Source organism: Ornithodoros turicata, chromosome 7 (assembly GCF_037126465.1).
Source record: "Ornithodoros turicata isolate Travis chromosome 7, ASM3712646v1, whole genome shotgun sequence".
NCBI lineage: Eukaryota > Metazoa > Arthropoda > Arachnida > Ixodida > Argasidae > Ornithodoros > Ornithodoros turicata.
The window spans coordinates 10,839,927-10,860,014 of record NC_088207.1 but is presented as its reverse complement, the minus strand read 5'-3'; the positions used below and the strand labels follow the sequence as shown (position 1 = coordinate 10,860,014).

The 20,088-nt window shown below is 49.1% G+C and overlaps 1 protein-coding gene across 1 annotated transcript in view; it reads left to right on the top strand.

Moving 5' to 3' along the window:
* The window catches only part of LOC135400448 (N-acetylated-alpha-linked acidic dipeptidase 2-like), an 86,824-nt gene that overhangs the window by 7,911 nt on the left and 58,825 nt on the right, over positions 1-20,088 (top strand). The window contains exons 2-3 of the mRNA XM_064632280.1: positions 3,639-3,805; positions 11,962-12,110. Of these exons, the coding sequence (XP_064488350.1) occupies positions 3,639-3,805; positions 11,962-12,110 (316 nt within the window). The remainder of the gene's footprint in view (positions 1-3,638; positions 3,806-11,961; positions 12,111-20,088) is intronic.

The following is a 20,088-nucleotide window of genomic DNA, read 5'->3' as shown; positions in this document are numbered from 1 at the left end:
GGCTCGTAGTGTGCGAGCTGGGGCGCCCAATGCACTCGACGTGGAGGGGGAGGAATGCTGGAGACAGGAGCTGAGCACGGACGTAGGGAGGGCGGGTCGGGCGATACCAGAGGTGCAGACTCCAGGAATGCGGGCTTAAGCCTGTCGATGGCCACAGTGTCAGGTCCCCGTGGAAGATAGAGGCGGAAAAACTTCCCGGCTCGCGAGATGACCCTGTAGGGGCCGTCATAGGGAGGCTGCAAGCTGGAGCGCACAGAGTCCCGGCGGACGAAGACGTGGGTGGCTTGATTAAGGTCGGGGCTCACGAACACGCGTGTTGCGGGACCGGAGCGGGTAGGCGTGGGATTGAGGTCCCGGAAGAGCTGGCGGAGACGGTCGATGTAGGAGGAAGGGTCGTGCACGAGCGGGGCCGATGGGGTGAAGAATGCTCCGGGAAGGCGGAGCGGGCAGCCGTAGACCATGTGGGCCGCGCTGCAGTCATCCTGGCGGATCGCGGCGCGAAGGCCAAGCAGGACGAAGGGTAGACGCTCGGGCCAGGTTGTGTCGCCGTGGTCAGTGGCGCGGAGGGACGCCTTGAGCTGCAGATGAAGGCGCTCGACCAGGCCGTTGGCAGCCGGATGGTAGGCCGTGGTTCGGATGTGATGGGTTCCGAGGGCGCTGCACAGGTGACCGAAGAGGGCCGATTCAAACTGGCGTCCTCTGTCCGTGGTTACAGAGGACGGGACGCCGAATCGGGAAACCCAGGAGAAGAGGAACGCGTGGGCCACCGTCTCTGCCGTGATGTCAGGAATCGGCGTTACCTCCGGCCAGCGGGTAAAGCGGTCGATGCACGAGAGCAGGTAGCGGTAGCCTTTGGCCAGAGGAAGCGGGCCGACCAAGTCGATGTGGACCTGGTCGAAACGTGCATCTGGCGGAAGGAACCGCGATGGAGGCGAGATGGTGTGGCGGTAGATTTTGGACCGCTGGCAGGCCAGGCAGGCCCGCGCCCAGTCACGGACGTCGGCATTCATGCGAGGCCATATGTAGCGCTCTGCGACGATCTTTTGCGTGCCGCGCACGCCAGGGTGGGACAGCGAGTGGAGGGCGTTGAAAACATGCCGGCGGAAGGCCAGGGGAACGAAAGGGCGCGGGGTACCAGTAGAGGTGTCGCACCATAGACTTGCCGTCGAACCGGGGAGCGAGATCTCCCGAAAAGTAGTGGATGAGGCGGGGGAGGAACGAAGATTGGCGAGATCCTGATCAGCGTGTTGCGCCTGGGCGATGCCGTCCAAATCGACCGCGGGGGGCGGATGGAGAGCATTGACGTCCGGCCGCGAGAGTGCGTCGGCAGCGGCATTGTCTTCGCCTGCGACGTGTCGCACATCGGTCGTGAACTCCAAGAGGTAGCACATGTGGCGGGTTTCACGAGGCGAGTGGTTGAGGGAGGGCGATCGCAGGGCGAACATGAGAGGCTTGTGGTCGGTGTACAGCACAAACGGGCGGCCCTCGAGAAAATGGCGGTAGTGTCTGCATGCCAGGTAGGCGGCGAGGAGCTCACGCCCGAAGGTGCTGTAGCGTGTTGCGGCTGGCGAGAGGCGTTGGGAAAAGAAACCGAGAGGTTTCCAGTGGCCATCCTGACGCTGCTGCAAGACTGCGCCGACAGCAGCAGTGGAGGCGTCGACGAACAACGCTGTCTCGGCGTCAGGACGAGGATGGTGGAGCAGCACAGCATCTGCCAGGGCCTGCTTGACTTCTACGAACGCGCGTTCTGCTGCCGGTGTCCACTCCAGAGGGGCAGCACGGGCCTCTTTCGGATGGTCAGCGCCGAGAGCTGCGTAGAGAGGCTGGAGCAAGGCAGCACAGCGAGGCACAAAACGTCGGTAGAAAGTCACGAGGCCGAGGAATGAACGAAGTCCTTTGCGAGAAGTGGGGGCAGGAAAGTCTCGGATGGCCTGGACCTTGGATGCGAGTGGCCGGATGCCTTGCGGGGTGATGGTGTGTCCCAGGAAGGTAAGGGTGGTAACGCCAAACTCGCACTTCGCGGCATTGATGGAGACTCCGTAGTCCTCCAGGCGCGAGAACAGGGCGCGCAGGTGGGCGCGATGAGCCTCCGGAGATGGACTTGCGACGAGGATGTCATCCATGTATGCGAATGCGAAGTCCAGGCCGCGGAGCACTTCGTTGATGAATCGTTGGAATGTCTGCGCAGCATTACGCAGGCCAAAGGGCATCCGCACGTATTCAAAGAGGCCAAAAGGGGTGGTTATAGCAGTCTTCGGGATGTCAGGGGGATGGACGGGAATTTGGTGATAGGCTTTGATGAGGTCTATCTTGGAGAAGATGGTCGCTCCGTCAAGATTCGCGGTGAAGTCCTGAATATGGGGAAGCGGGTATCTGTCCGGTACCGTGACGATGTTGAGTGCACGGTAGTCCCCACATGGGCGCCAGTCACCAGGTGTTGCTTGGGGCACCATGTGGAGAGCGGAAGACCACGGGCTGGAGGAAGGCCGAATGATCCCCAGTTCGAGCATGTGCTCGAATTCCCTCTTGGTAATGACGAGGCGCTCCGGAGCCAGCCGTCGGGGGCGAGCGAAGACAGGGGGGCCTCGTGTCACGATGTGGTGAGTGACGCTGTGGCGAGGTGGGCAAGAGGCGTGCGATTGGCGCAGGACAGCGGGGAACTCCGTGACAATGTCGGCGAAAGCAGTGGGCAACGGTAGCCGTATGGTGGGACTAATGGCGGCTATATGCGCTGGAGCTCCATAAACGTGCAAAGAAGTAGTGTTGTCGACGAGGCGCTGGCGTCTAATATCCACAAGAAGGTCGAAATGGTGGAGGAAGTCGGCGCCAAGGATTGCGAAGGGGACGCGCAGCACTGTGCGTGACCGATGGCGGTGCTGGTGATGATTATGACGCTGCTGCTACAGCATAATGGTTCCTCACGAAGCTTTGTTCCTCGGAAAGCTCGCGGTGTATTATATTTCTGGTTCATCATTAGTCGGTATAAAGGTTAGAAACTCGACGTAGAAAATATTGGAAAAGACAACTGCCGCCATTTTGATAGCCGTTCCATGTGGGGATGCTGTGATGACGTAGAACTGTTCAAACGTTCCATTTTGTAAATTGTGCAATATCGTATCGGTTGAATATGCGTGTGGGAGCACGCTTATTATTGTTCTGCGAAAGAATGTTTACAGTGAATAAAAAAATGTTTTTCTTCTATTAGTAACGAGAGATGGCGCCACACGTATAGCGGCGGTTTTTCTCCCTTCGGTTCGCGAAAACTCTTTTCGGCGAGTCTCCGGTCGGCTCCTTGCCACAGTAACACGCACCGACCGATAGATCGACCGTATGCGCGGCACAGGTTCCCGAAAACTCCCCAATCACCGGCGCTGCGCTCGCATTCGTGTGCCCGGCTTACGTCATTCTGGCTTAGCTGCAGAAGGAGTGCGAATCTCTAAAACTCGTTTATTTGATATGCGCGTTGTTTTCGGAAGGGAACCTTGGCCAAGTAGACTGTGAAAACATGCCGAACATTACCGTGTCGATCTCACACACACCTTTCGGGATGCGATAGTCCCTTTAACGTGCGGTGTGCTTTCCACGTGTGAATCTTACTGGAGCCAACTGCAATCATTTCTCTAAATTCATTATCGCAGGCAGCTCGCAGAAAAGCAAAGCTGCTACACCTGTCCTACCTGCAAAGAGCGCTGACGTCAAGCGTTTCTTGCGCTCGCACGCCGAAATTGTCTTGCTGCAATGGGTCATATGTTGGATGTTGCTGGCAACCGTCGCTACTGTCGTCATGTGCGTCCTTCTTCTCAAGGTAAGTCCGAGTAGCAGCGCAGGGTGATAAATGTAGAGGAAACGCATTCCTACATAGATATGCTTATAAGTTCTGAAAAGTTGCCACACCAGCACTATACACAGCTGTTTCGGCCTTTTTGTGCCATCAGCAGTGCGCCTGTGGGCATCGTTTGAGTTGGTTGCGTCAGGAGGTCACGCAGAACGTGATATTCTCCCGTCAGGGTGAGACACTCACCATTGAAAACCCAGTGCAAAGCCAGTGAAGTATTTCGGAAAGAAAAGTAGCCGAAGCTTTTCGGCTGCACGTGGAACATGTGTTTAATTTCTCAAACGACGCCACACCAGCACTGGACTGTTGTTTCGGCCTTTCTGGACCATCATCAGCAGTGCGCATGTGGGCAACGGTTGAGTTAGTGGCGTCAGAAGGTCAGAATGTCCTCCTGTTACGGTGAGAGACTGTGGAAGACGAGACAGCGAGGCAGGTTGACGATGTGTTTATTGCCGTGAATGATATCGGAATGATGTGAACGAGATTCTCGTCACGTGAGAAGGAAGCAGGTGATGACTCACTGTCGTCTTCAGCGATAGATTCAGCGATAACTCACCACCGAAATGATGAGTCGCTCACCCTGACGGGAATACCTTGTGGGTTGACGTTATCGCCGGCACGTGCGTGTAACACCTGCTGCGGAACTTACCTTGTCTATCTCGCTTATCTGTGTGGCAAGGGGACGCCACCGGTTCCTTTTGGAGGTGTGGCTTCCTGTAAACTGAATAAACGAACCATTTTGCCATGGCTTTTTGCCGTGGGCTTAGGCTGAGCTGTTGGTCTGGCGGTCGGTTTGGTGTAATAAACCTGTGCTGTCTTCTGGTAAGCTGGGCTTTGTTGGGTGTCTCTCTCGTGCGCTGGACAGGCGGGCTTCGCCCCGAGTGTGGGATTGCGATCACTTTCCCATAAGTGGCGCCCAACGTGGGGCCGAAAACATTACGTTCCACGTGACCTTCCGAGGCTACCAACTCCAATGCTGCCCACCTGTACACTGTTGATGATGGCCCAAAACGGCCGAAACAGCTGTCCAGTGCTGGTGTGGCGACGTTTGAGACACATGTTCTACGTTGCAGCCAAAGAGCTTCGGCTACTTTTCCCTCCTACAGAGGTGGGCTTGCTTGGAGTACACCGGCCAAACGACGATCTTACAAAATAGGCATTTCTTCAACTACAATCTTTGACGATATATTCCAACCAATTTCAGTCGCCTACGGGGGCTTTCCAATTATGTAATATAGAGGTTGGGCCGAAGGACAACAACTGTCCCTTTCTTTCATGTTCCACCTCTCGTTCGCGCTAGCAGACTATTCTAGGCAGCCAGCACTACGTTGAGCTGATGTCGCCGCGTTGACGAGCGCTTCAGTCAACTAACAAACAACAACTTTATTTTCGACCTTGGAGAGTGGGGAGTTTCATCGCCACAGGCGATACTCTACCCCATTGCTGGATGGAATGGGGGAATAAAATAACGATCCCCTTCACAATAACGATCGAAGTCCGATGGTGTCCAGAAATGTCAGAAGAGCTTTGAGCGCAGAGCGTTGCTGGGCTGGATTGGGCCAGGGACCAAGCAATTTCGATAGGGAGAAAGGGCGAGAGTCCAGCTGACGAAGAGACTCGGAGAGTGTGGTTCGGAAAGGTTCGTGGTGAGGGCAATGAAGAAGAATGTGCTCCAGATCCTCAAGAGCACCACAGTGGCAGCAGGTGGGAGAGTCAACTTGTCTCAAGCGGTAACGCCACTGAGCTGTAAAGGCCACATCGAGGCGCATTCGGTGGATTAATGCAGCATCTTGACGAGAGGTGTTTCGTGGCATGCGGAAAGCGAGCGTGGGATCAACTCTGTTCAACATAGAGGGGGGGAGAATGTCGGTTGTGCGTTGGCGGGAAGCCAGGGGTGTCACTAGGCGTCGCAGAATGGAACGGCGGTCTCCTCTCAGCAGAACAATACGGGTCCGTTTCCGATACGAGAGTGCTGCTTCTGCGGCGCTGTCGGCCTGCTCGTTCCCCACGACACCACAATGGGCTGGAACCCACTGGAGAACTAGCCTGTGGCCTGCGGCGTAGATAGTGTGGTAAGCCATTAGCACGTCTGTGACTAGGGGTGCGGATGGGCCTCGTATGCCGGAATTTTCAATTGCTTGAAGGGCAGATTTGGAGTCTGTAAAGACTGCCCATTCCCGGGGTGGAAAATCAGCGAAAATCAGCTCAGAAAACTCGCACTTCTCAAAGGAAATACCTTGCGTTCTTTAACATAGTATGTTCTATTCAAAGCGGTAAAGAATGTGTGTTCCAAGTGTCTTCCATGCTCGTTGAATCTCTCCTTTCTACGTACTGCATCCCCGTTTGTCTTCTTTTATCATCTGTTGTCAACAGTGGCGTATCTAGAGCTATCTGCGCCCATGGCAACATGGTTAACATGATGTCCTTGGGGGATGCGTTTTCGTGTGGTCCGCACTAGGTTTCACACTACAACCTCTCTAATGGCGGGTGCTTTAGATCATTTGTGAATGTGCCAGGTTGAGTGCCCGACCTGGCACATTCACACCCGACCACATAATGGCGCCCCTGTTCACCTGGCGCCCATGGCATCTGTCCGCACCTGCCACACCCTAGATACGCCACTGGTTGTCAATACTGTTAACATAATATTATTTCAAGACGTGCTTGAGGATGGTAGCGTGTTCTTGAGATACATGAATGGGGCCGGAGAATGGTACGGCACGGAACAGAGAACAAGACGGGGTCAGCAGTCGGCCTCGTCCCAACATGTGTTCACGCGTAGTCCTCGTCCACACCCCTCTGCAGTTCAAAGAGTTGCCTCACGTGTACATCCGGCTCGCTTGTTTACAACTCCGTTCAACTGCGTTCGAAAACAGCTTGGCAGCCGAAAATAGAAAAGCTCAGGCTTGCACAAACAAACGGACAAACAACTCTCATATCCTACCATAAAAAAGGGTGATCAATCGAAAACAAAAAAGCTGTATTCGAACCTACATTTCAGTGACTTCCATCTTTCATTGTTTCTACATTTTTTGTTCCCCATTAAGTGAACTGCTGATACTGCTCAGATCAGGGTTCTCAAACGGTGGGGAGTTCTCATCTGGGGGGGGGGGGGGAATTTGGGAGCTTCACGGGTGGAATGGCTCTTAGAGGGATGAGTGGGGGAATGACACCGTGTAGCGCTCGTCCCCAAACGGCCCTATCATTGACTGGCCATCTCCATCGCCACGAACGCGGCGACAGCCACTGGCGTAGTCGGGGAGGAGGGGAGGGAGGGCGCTCTGGATATTCAACTCCCGAAACGGTACCTTTGATAGTGCATTTGGGAGAGGGAAACGAGAGGGAAGTCTACCCTCCCATGTAAAGTCCCCGCAGAGCACTTCGCGAAATATTTTTCTGGCTACGCCAGCATTGACGACAGATCGTGATCAGAGAGCGGATTTGCAGGCAAATGACTTTTTCTCAGGGAACGTCGACTTAGTGCTTTAACATGTTCTAAGCACGAACCAGGTCGAAAAGGTCGTTTGAAATGCTTATATTTCGTTCCTTTTTCCCCCCTTTTTTCGAGATATTGTGCCTTTTTCACCAGTAAGCGGCGATAACTGCTTCAACGGACATTTTCATGTTTCTAAGACAATATTTAAAAAGAAAGAAAGAGCCGACAAGGCCCTACCCCCTTTCTTCGAAGCTGAGTGAGTAGGTCCATGAATAGGCTATGACATGTTTTGTCAACGCGTCCCTACTCTCCATGAAACCAACAGCGGACAGTGAATATTTTCAGGACAGCTTCTAGCATGTTTGCTGGATCGCGCCTCATATGCCGTTCTATCCCAACATGACACACATCACATCCTTCGCGCCTGGGCACTACTGAGTGTACGACGTGATCAGAAATGATTGCGTTTCCGTACACCAGCTTATACCCGCAGTGAAGGTCTTCCTCAAGTGCCCCTTAAAGGGCGACAGACAGACGCTGCTCCACCACTCCAGACAATTATTACTTCATGGGATACATACATGGCTGGAAGCAGTACGGTACTTATTTGCTTCGCTGTCCAACGTATCTTCAGTCGTTCCTCACTGGACGAGGCCCTTTTCGTTAGGATTGCACAGGCGTCTTTCTCCAGAAAGACAACTGACTCTGATATCCGCTTTCTTAGCCCACGCTTCACTGAGTTGGATAGCATAAAGCAGTTGGGACGACTACACAACACTTTCAATGGTGCCTTGAAAGTAATGGAAAGCGTATATGCCTAGCACTTGAGGTCATCCCACAAACTATAGGTGGTGCAGGTAGTGTGCAAGAAGTAAACAATATCCTAGGAAGATCCTGGTTTCCAGGCCTCTGCTGTCCTTGCACTTGTTTACTGGTGACGCTTCGATCCATTGACTGTTCCAGACAACATGCCCCGCAAGTACGCTTGTTCGTGCGAGCACGCACCGGTTGCTTCGATCGCCTAGATCATTTCCCCCCTACAAAAAGATTCTGAGTGACAGGAAACAGAGCTAGAACCAGGAATGACACTGGTTAGTCCTGCTTTTTTGCATTCAACAAAGAGACTGCTGACAGTTTCCAAGGCCTCACCTTCCCTACGAGTCGTTGTGGCTCTTAACCTCTTCTATGGTTGCTGTCGTAATTGAAGTTTGTGGATGGATTACAACGATGCCTGGAGTTAATTCTGCTGGAAATTACAAACTTTCGATGTCTCTTGATATTTCCATAGTATGAACTAACGTCGAGGCTTAGATTGCGAACCAAGGTTGAGTATCTTATTTTGCGTCAGATTATCAGAGAAGATGTGGATACGACGGCAGAGAAGGGATCTGACGCACCCTACTTGCAGAACGACATGTCCGATTACTTGTTCACGGCAGTTACACCTCAAACTTGCTTGTGCATTTTTCTAGGAAACGCTGCCTTTCTGCAGTCTTTTTTACTGCCCTCTAGGCGCCTAAAACAGAGTTTTTTAGCACATAAAAATCCGCTCTCCGATCATGATGGCTCAGGGGTGCGCAGGGTACTGTAAGGACTCCACAAGGAAATATAAGTTGTGACCTGTTTCTCACGGCCTGTTTCCCTTTTGAGTCCTTTTCTGGGAACAGCGGTCAGGTTGTGATTTTCGCGGTGTATTTAACTTGGTTCTCTTTGTGAATAAATCATTGCTGGTTTGAGGTGTCGTCCTTCTTGAGAGCGTTGTTCAAGCGCAGGCTCATATTTCTTCGCCCTTTCTTCGATTCTTACTGTGAAGGGGCTCATTATTTCATTCCCCGCATCACCACCAGCAATGGGGTAGAGTATCGCCCCTTGGCGATGAAACTCCCCATTCATCATCTCACAATAAAGTTGTTGTTGCACAAGTTGGACTGTGTTACTGCAAGGGCTGTCTAGCGGTAAAGTCGCTCGCCACAAACAATACTTTCAAGACACTCGGAAGAGCAAAGTACATCCAAGTTTTATGCATGCATTGTTTGTGAGTTAATACGGGGGATAACGCTCAGGATGTCATTCGGTTCGGGACGTCACATGCAAGCGACAGTTTGTATGCCTTTTCTGTCTTCATCATGGATTTATACCATTCGTTACCTTATGGCATGTTGCTGTACTGTATACGGGAAAGCATTGGTGGGTTTGGTGTCATTTCCTTTCAAAATGGTGCGGGGTCTCGACCAGCGAGATTTTGGAACTTCTCGCTCTCTGCATCAAGTCAACCTACATTCAATGAAATCGGGAGCCCCTATATCGAAAAGGGTGTACGCATCAGGTTTGCATCGACCTTACTGAGTGATGTCCTATTAGCTTGATTGGACAGGATATTGTTAGGAGAGCTAAATGACGCCGGAGTCGTTAAGGCTTTTGGTTTTGTTGGTGACAACCTGATTTTTCTCCAGGGAGATTCTGATGCCCTGCAGCCGCAAGTTAGCGTTCGTCCTCGTCGGTCTTGTGTCCTCGTCTTGTTTTTGCGCTCCACGGTCATAAGAAACTTGTTCATTGCTTATGACAACAGGAGCTCTGGCAGTCGTAAAATCAGATGTCATTATTGGTTTAATGACTGCCGTCGTCCCCATTAGCATTCTACCCTCTCGTACGAAAATCTCGGATCCAGCTTGATCCGGTTTCAGTCGGGCAAGTCTGAGAACGATGCGGGATATTCAAGGACTATTCCAGTTCGTTATTGTCTCGACCATGCTTGACGTAGTCTGATCAAAAGCAGGTTGGTCCCAATTGAGCGCCATGTTTGAGGTATATCTAGGCGACATGGTCGGGACGGCAAGCTTCTTGTTTCAAAGCTGCGACGAGTCCTGAAATCGTTTCGCCTTGCTCCTGCTTGATGGCATTTTTTGCTCGCTCAGTGACTACCGATTACTACAGTGAAAGATACATATTTAGAGTAGTACTTAAACCCTACTGTTTTAGTAGTTTTTTCTGTGTTGGTTCTTGACCGCTAAATCTTGCTGCAGTCGAGTGTTGAGCCCATCAACGCGGCGGACTCGTCTGTATATACTTCCAATTCCAAGGGGATTTCGTTTACTTTCAAATCAGACGTCGTTCGTACTACAGGAACAAGAAGGGGTTGTTAGCGCGCAAATCATACCGTTTGCATGCAGCAAGAGAACACGGACAAGAGGGCGGAGGGTTCGTAGGTTTTCAAATCCGACCCGTCTGGTGCTGATAATACGTGTAGCAACTGGTGCATGTCGTACTCCGAGTCGGGGAGTACCCTCTTCATCGTGGTCTTGAAGAATATCCTTAGTATACCATATGCTCAAGACGCTTAGTGTCCATTTATGTTGACCTGAAGGACAAGGGCTTGTTTTGCTTATTACTAACGCGGTACGAGCTGCATGAGGAGAAAACAAGCTGCATTTTCCCCAGGGAAAAACAGCGATTTTACATTTGCCTGAGAACACTTGTGTCACTTGAGTGTGGTCAACCAAGAATTCCTCACGCGAATCGCAAATCAACGAGGAACATTATAGCTTGCGGCGGACAAAAATAAGGTATGTCGAGTGTTTGGGATCAAATGGAGTCCAGTTTCGACTGATGTACCCTGGTGTTTTATTTGTATCTGAGACTATGAATGAACTCTACACTGCGACAGAGGTATCTTAGACTACCTCTACGTGCCGCTTGAGCGTAGAAGGTGTCCTAAAAACCTGGACCTTTCCTTGTTCAGTGTGCTTCCTCCGTAGTCAACGAATGACTGTTAAGACGAGCGTCACTATGGCCGTACACAAGGATGTCATCCCTATAGGATACATTTTCCTCTCGACGAATTTCGGGTCTGTTGCAGTTCCAAAAGCACACTTGAGGCCTGATGCAGTTATAATCAACGAGTTTCCGCAGGGAGCTTACCCATATCCAGCAGTACAGTAGCCAAATATATACATAGATATATATACAAAGGAAAATTGCCGAAGCTCTGTGGCTGCACGTTGAGCATATGTTTACAATTTGATCGTGCACTCCCAGCAGACGAATTTTCGAATCCTTTTCGATTCGGCAAATTTTCCTTTGTATATATGTACTTGCTGGCTTGCATTGCGGCCTCCACAGGTGGCGCCGTCACCGTGGAACATTGACGTCTCGTCGAGACGCCCTGTTAGCGTCGACCCAAGATATTGTCACTTCCCTGCGCCGGGCTGACGAGCTCCTAGTAGAGCGATATAGCTGTCCTCGGCTGGGAGTGCGGTCACATTGTAAACACCCACACCCACGCATATATATATATATGTATATCTTGCGCGGCATTCCACGTGAACTTTGCATTGTGCCTTTCCCGAACCCCAAATGCACTAAGTTACAGCTGTGGGGTTTGGATGCCCCGAAACCCCCTCTGGATATGCTGCTGGCATCCAAGTTCCTCAATACCTGAATGATAATCCTCTACCGTATCATCCTGCCAATCACCCGTGAGTCATAGGGACAAACGCGGCCCCTCTGAAAAACGGCGGTTGACGGTCTTCGTTCAGCCTCTGCAATTTACGTGCTGCTTGCCGTAGTGACCATTTCGGAACACGTGATCCATGACAAAGCCGACAAAAAGACACAGAAATATTTGCGTTTCTTCATCTACAACATCGCTGTATCATTTGCTTTTCTGGTGCATACTCTTTACACATCGCAGGCAAACAGTTATCCTGTCCTGGACGCTGAATCGGCTCTCACGCTGGGTCTGCACGAGAAACTCATCAGAGAGAAGTACTCAACAAGTGATAACATATCAAAGACTATCATCACAAGTATCACCAACGACAGCTTGTATGAGATTGTCAAGTAAGCACCCGAAATCCTACATTTGAGAATCCACAGGTTCGAAATTCGAGACGTTTTTTTTTATATGAGTTGAGAGAGGTCAGTCTAGCTAAAGCTGGCATGCTGCTCTAAAAGAGACGTTAAAAATCCCATATCGACACGCAGTCAGTAGACCAGGACATTAACCTAGGTCTCGTCACAGCAATGCATTGGTCTATCGTGACCATAGACTATCTAGCGGCACTTAATATTGTGTCCCTCTAGCGCGTGCCAAGCCCCCTGCCGTTCATAAACATTGCCAAAATGTGCATTCCCTTCGCTAAAACGACATAAAAGACGCGGCGCGTTGCTCACTCATGTCCTACTTTAAAACACGATTATTCTCATACATGGCAGCTATGAGTTGTTATTTTGCAACTTCGTTATTGTTACTTTTGAACACTGCGATATCGTGACGTACCCTTGTTGCTTGTCTTCTGCATAATCGGCTCGTTCTCGTGACCTGCTATGGACAAACCTTGCTGCATGGACATCAGCAACGTTCTTAGTATATGTGATTTTAGCTTATCCTACGTACCACGTGATCCATATGTAAGCCGCGGAAGCCCGCAACTGTCTCTAAAGAATGTGACACACATTTTTAATCCACATACCTTGAGTGGGATTAAAGGGAGTGGGTTTTACAATTCATTACAAAGTCGTAGTATGTTCTTAGAACGTCCAATTTGCTCAGAAAATTTGCAATCAGCAATTTGCGCCACTCTCGAATGGCGGTTGCACAGATAACAGTAGTCACTTCAGCTCAATGCAGGTTGAAGCGTAAATGAATTATCGAGCCAGCTTGAGGTGTGGTGTGCCATTTGGAGTACCCGGATAAAATAATTTATACATAAGTGGCAATCTGCACAGTTTACTTTTGTTTACTCAGTCATATTACAATTATCACTTTTTTTTTTAAATGAATGAGACAGCTCTATTTTGAAGTGATTCTAGTTGATCTGTAAGATAATTTTGATGGGGACTCCCATATCACTGACACATATTCTATCTCTGACTGAACAAGTGAGTTAGAAGCCAGCAACATAACTTCTGATGATGGCAATTACAATGTTGTTCTTGGAAACCGTAACGCTTGATTGCGTTATGACGTATTTCTGTAATGTGATACCTCGATGTGAGATTTCTTGTAGGATGAATGACTAGGTACTTAACACAAGTTGATACCGTCTCTCAATCGTTATTATTCAACGAGTGATTAAATGTAAATGAGACAGAGTATGGCATATATGCAGGCCACCTGGTAGACGATGTGAAAAGCATCCGTCTGGTTATTGCCCAACTCTTGTTGTTGCCCACATTCGGGTTTTTCACGTCGTGCAGTTAAATTGCAGTAAAGGGTCATATGACCCTCGAGAATGTAACACATATATGGTTTTGGTTGTTTTCCGTCATTTACCATTTCTGGCACCACAGCACCACCGCTTAGAGCAACATCTGTTGGTGGGCTGAATGAACAAAGAATAAGCTAATACACTCTAGAATCTTTCCACACTTTATAAACTCCAAGAGCGTCCCGATGCATTGAATGAGATGACATCTTATACACGTCATCGATTGAAGCAGATGGAATTTTATTCAATGCGTCGGGACTCTCTTTACCTACAATTGCACCATCATACCCCAGTGTGTCGAACCGAAACCTTTTTTGTTCCAGTTTTCGTTTTGGTTCAAACAAAATGGTTCAGTTCCACAGCAAAAAGACAAAGGATCGACACCCGTTTGAATGGTTCGATTTCACATGGTTTAAGCAGAATAGGAGAGATCCAAGCTTTGTGGATGATACCACAAGCTTTGCCTGCTGATTAGTAAAAGCGTCCGAATTTAGCCGTCTTTGTTGTGAAAGCGGCGTCATACTGAAACTCTGAAGTTCCAGCCGCAGTGCTGCGTAAAGTTGTACAGGTAGAGAGGAACAAAACGTGAAAGCAGCTAAAAGGTGCATGTTCATGAGTCGCTGTAACTTATAAGTGCCTGAAATAGTGTTCTAAAGTCGAGAGGATGATCGAGGCAGGGCAATAAGGCTTGACGAATGTGCAGTGTATGAACTTGACTAGTAAGGAATAGTGGCAGACAAGGAAGACTTTTTCTAATCCAATAGAAGTCAATTCTAATCCAACACAATCCAGTTCTAAGCCAAAATCCAGTTCTAATACAACACAAGGCAATTCTAAGCCATCTGATTGGTCGATCGTAGTGCCGCCCCTAATGCTTGATGCTTAGCCCCTAGTGCTAATGAGAGAGACCAGCTCCGGTGGCGCAGCGGTAACGCGTGCGCTTGGAGACTGGGAGGTCCGCGGTTCGAATCCGCGGGCCGGCTGTGCCGTCTGGGGTTTTTCCTGGGTTTCCCTCAGATGTGTAATAGGCGTATGCCGGCACAGTTCCCCTGAAGTCGGCCCATGGACGCAGCTATCCACTTCACCCTTTCCTCTCCTCCTCTCCACCACCTTTCCCTTCCCGAGAAACATGCCGCCTAATCAGGCAGGCAGACCTCTCGGATTCCTCCCAACGACACTCCTCCTCCTCCTCCTCCAGTGCTAATGAGCTAACTCGGCTCCACCCCAGAACTATGATTGGCCAATCTCAATCTACTGATCGATGATTGGCTAGCTTGGCTCTGCCCCTTCATGCTAATGAGCTGACTTGGTTGCACCCTCTTCATGCTGATTGGTCCCATACTGAGCCCACTGATTTCTCATTGGTTTCATGCCTTCATGATAAATTACTGGCTGCACCGCACTGATCGGTCTTTGCCAAGCCCACTGTTTGTGGCTCCACCCATTTATGCTAATTAGCTGGCTTTACTCCGCCCACTTTTTTGGTTCACTCCAAGTCTACTAATCGTAGATTGGCGCTCTCCATTTCCACAGATTTAAAGCACACCGATTGGCCCTTAACTTTGATTGGCCCCGTGCTAAGCCTACCGATCGCTTGGCTCCACCCATTTCAAGTCGATTGGCTGGTTCCCTCACGTTGCCACATCCCGGCGCAGCCAGGTGGCGCACTCGGCAGCGGCCCTGCTGAGGCTCTATCTTAAACAGAAAAGAGAAACACATTTTGACATTTATTAAGTACATGTTTGAGAAAAATCGTGGCAGTCTTGGAGAGGTTGATTCCCTGGATGCTGGTGATGTTTCCTTGGAAGTGTCGGATCATGTAGACGTCTATGGAACAGCAGCTATGAGAAATTTTGTCCTCAATGAGTTGACACTTCACGTGCACTGGATATATTCATAGCTGTCGCTCACGTCCAGCAATTGAAGGCACATGCACATCGATCCAGTAGCGTTCCTGTCCAGGTTAATGCCGGACCACATATATACTGCATGCCACTCTCTGATGGCCAAAAACTTACCAGGGCATTTGTGGGAGGTAGGTGTGAATATCCTTCTCCAGCTTGATGCAGCACAGTTGCGGCCGTCCAGCGCGAGTGTGCACGAGACGAGCTAGAACAGGATGAGGTGCCACATTCTTCTAGGGATGCAGTTCAGATGACGTTACTCCTTCTCATCCTCTTTGTTATCTGAGAGGGGAAAGAATGCCAAGTGAAATCACGCAATCTAGGTCATCCACTCGGGCTTACCATATTTGAAGTTTCCGTATGGGTAAGAGTCGAGGTCATTGTAGAGGTATCATTTCTACTCATCTGTCATCAGACTTTTTTTCACATTTCTGATGGTGTACGTGCACTGTTTCTTTTTCCACTATTGATACCTGTGCGTAACACCTCATTCGTCTTGAAACAACTATTTGTGAAGCTTTCGTCCGAAGGCAACACTGATTGTCAGTTTTCTTCGACATGGAAAAAGCATATGACACCGCATGGCGATATCCATACATCATACATATATTGCAACAATCTTTACGGATTCAGTATGTGGCGATCTTGCAGGACCTCTATTCCATTGGTGTAAGGGGTTGGCCTTTTAAATGCATCGCTGATTTCCTTCAGCACAGAACATTTAGTGTTCAACTGGGGACTACTTTATCCCGTTCATTTGTGCAGGAGAATAGTGTCCCGCAGGGATCAGTTCTTAGCGTCACATTATTCTTGGTTAAAATTAACTCTATAGCCAGTGTCATTCCACCTTCCATGTCATACCCTTTGTATGTGGATGACATCTAAATATCATGTTGTTCGGCAAGCGTGTCAAGATGCGAACGACAGACGCAACTGTGTATAAATAAAATGGCCTAATGGTCTTCACTGAACAGGTTTAAACTCTCTGCTGAGAAAACAGTGTGTGTCCCTCTTTGTGAGAATGAGAGGAGCATTTCCACCTAATGGGCAAGATATCTTTGTAAAATTGGAGAGCATATTTCTGGGTGTCATATATCGACCTCTAAGCTCACCTTAAAGTCTCATATTCAAAACTTGAAGTGACTCAAGTTAACGAATTTAGTGAAAATTCTCTCTCACAGATCCTGGGGTGCTGACCAGGAAGCACTCCGCCGTGTGTATACATCTTGCATTCGCTCAAAGATAGATTACGGGTCCGTCGTCTACGACTCCGCCCGTCAGTCTGTGTTGAAATCCTTAGATCCTATTCATCACCAGGGACTCAGGCTCGTTCTCGGTGCTTTCCGAACCTCACCGGTCCAAAGCCTGTATGTCGAATCTCATGAATGTTCCTTAAAAAGACGGCGATTTTACCTCGCAGCATCATATGCACTGATAATAAGAACTCTTCCGCAGCTTCCAGCACTCACTAGTGTCACAAGCACACGGTTTAAGCAACTCTTTATAAACAGACTCTTGGTAGTCCCTCCTTTTTCTATGCGAATTGGGGGGGATCTTCTGGATCACATATTTTCTTGCTATAATACCCTAGTCGTGGATTGTGGTAAAAGGCTCCCATCTTGGGAACCACCTCCAAGGTCTGGTACTAGATTAACAAAATACAGGAAACTGCTACACCAACACTACAACAGGAATTCGGACACTTAAAAGAAAGTTTTTGAAACCATGTTGAAATTTAGTCTAGCGCGGGAGTGACTTGTGCCATGATTTCTGTAACATGCACATGGTCACATCGTATAAAAAAATATAGCTTCCATTTTTACTGCCAATGTACTGTATGCCATTATCCTGGCATGTACTGTATGCCAAATACTGTATGCCATTATCCTGGCACTGAAATCCATTCTTCTTCAAGGTTGCATAAAATCAGCCATTATGTACAATGATTCTTTGAGCTACATTAATGCCAACTGTAGCAGACAGAGAAAAAAGAATAACTTCCTTGTGCAACGCGCACAATCGTTGGCCAGCACTGCACAGAAGAGGGGCTATTCTGTTATCCTGCGCTGGATGCCGAGGCACACTGGTATATTGGGTAATGAATACGAGACCAGGCTGATGCAGCCAACTTCCAGTGACATTACCCCATTGGGAATCCCCATCCAAGATATCAGGTCAGCACTCAAGAAATCACTTTACACTAAATGGCAGAGCTTCTGGGATACACAGACATGCAACAAACTACATTTCATCACGCATCACATTGAAGGTCACGGAGAGTTCTTGGAAAATCGTTTGTGTAGTGCGTTACAATAAAGATTACGGATAGGTCATACATTCGTTACACACAAGTTTTTACTTCACAGAGAGGAGCCGCCTCAGTGCACGCATTGTGGTGAGCTTCTCTCTGTTCTGCATATACTCATCACATGTTCACATTACAAAACTCATCGTGAGCATCATTTTAAGGAGTTTTATACATATTTTTTACCTCTTCTCCCAGCGCTATTGCTCGGTGATGAGGCTATCATTCCTCTTAGCAAAGTTTTCAAATTTTAAAAAGACATTGAAATTGTGAATCTTTTGTAGTTTTAGGCTTGCATTTTATTCGGTGTTTCTCTCAGTTTTACACATCGCACCTATTTTTAACTAGTCACATTTTAATCCCACTATTGGCGCATTATGACCTGTGTTGTCGATGCGCCATTAAAACTTCAATGATCATCATCATCACTCCAAGTCGAACACGCACGCGTACCCTACGTCCGAATCCGTGAGGTGACGCATAGAATCCACGGAGCTAAAATCCTCGATCCATTCGAAATCGCCGACGGGGAGGTGCTTTATCGTACTGAATCCGTAAAGATTGTTGCAATCTATGTATCATAGGCACACCTCCTTTTTTCGTAATCATATCCACTGCACAAAGGGTTGTTAGCCTACAAATGACGCCTGCTCGCCTGACAGAGCCCACCTCTAACACTCGATTCGATTGCTCTGTACAGGTCCTCGTCGATGATTGACTCCATTTTGCCTGCGTGTAATTTAGAGCGCATTGTCAGGAATAGGATGCCAGAGAAACACAATGACGCAATTCCAATCCGCGCGAGTCGTAGCACAGGCGTCGGAAGTACTACATTAAGTCAGCATATAATAGGGCATCCTTTTTCAGGTACAACGCATTATAATTCTTCAGATTCGAGCACCCAAAACCATCAAATACGTGCAGCGCGTTCTGGTAGTCTTCGTCGCTTACATCCTCCCCAGAGAGATCGTTTCGGAAAGTAGATTTTGCCGGCAGAGCCAATTCGTCGTACACCACGAGAGAAGATTAACGTGGCTGTGCGGGAATATAGCTTGACGAAGCAAAATTTCATAGTCGTCTCCAAATACCTGCTTCATGCATTGGAACGCCTCTGCGCCCCCCATGGATTTGACGGTTTCGATGGGCTTTCCCAACGATGAATTTAGGTACTGCATGGTACCTCTGAATAGAAAGGTGCCAATTTCAAACGATCATTTTTTTTCCATGGAACTAGCCACGATGAAGGGAGCTCACTTCCACACAAGAACTATAAATTCCCATATCAGTCCGGCCAAATCATAGGCGAGATTGTGCACCATGATGGTTAATTTTTGTCTCGTCGTGCACGCCACGTTACAAGGGTTGCACAGTGTCGCCATGTAATTTGTCTCGCCGGCTGTACGCTTGGAATCGTCGTGATGCCGGACACGGGGTAGATCTTGCGCGAACTCCCGTTTACAGTACGCGCAGTGGGTGGCGGCTCTGTGCTCGGTCCGGTGCTCATTATTCAACACCTCTGCGGCGGGGCAGGCGTTCACGGCGATCATCTCGCCCCGCATTAGGGATTGTCCTGCAGTCGTGGGTGGCACAAGCCCGGCACAGGAGCTAGAGGTGACGTGACGCCTGCATGCCAATACCACTGGGCGCGAGTACGCTCTCCGTTTCCAGCGCAACGAAGTAGTTGTACTGCTGCATGTACTGTATTTTATTAAAACCTACAAAATGTTTTGCCGTTTCACAAAATTCCAATAGGATTTCGTTTACGTTCGCGCACAGGCAGCGATATTTCGCCATGCTGTCTTCCTTCGCGAAAGAGCGCGGGCAACTCTCGCATACACAACGGTAATTTCCGAAAAATTGCTCATCTATACATAGCCAATAAGTGAATTTTCTTTTCGCATTACAGTTTTAGGAGTCGCGACACGTGCACTCCATGATCGACGTACTCGTACACGTGCACGGATATCTTGTTTTTGTCTTCGAATTCATCCAGATGAGAGAATGAACGGGAAGTACCCCATTGCATCCGAATTTTTTAGTTTTCACTGCGCATTTGAACGTTTTGGACGTCGGTGAATACGAACCCACTCCCTTCCGCCTGATGTGACCGCATGAGCGATGACGCCTATGTAGTATGTAATACTTATGACCTTGCGTGTGTCGACGTAGCGAATGGAGGGTGGGGAGAAGCTGGGCTAGTCCCTCCGTGGCTACACCACCTGCTAGCTGGTAACTAAGTTTATCTTCCTTCAGAAAAAGAGTCGATGTGGTCCACCGCTATGAACTATTTCTGGTAACTTCCAACACATTTTACGTGGTCGTGCTAATACTTCTTAGAAGAAGGTGGTCAGCGGCTACGCGCTTGTTTTTACGATAGGATAATATGGGATCTGCATGAA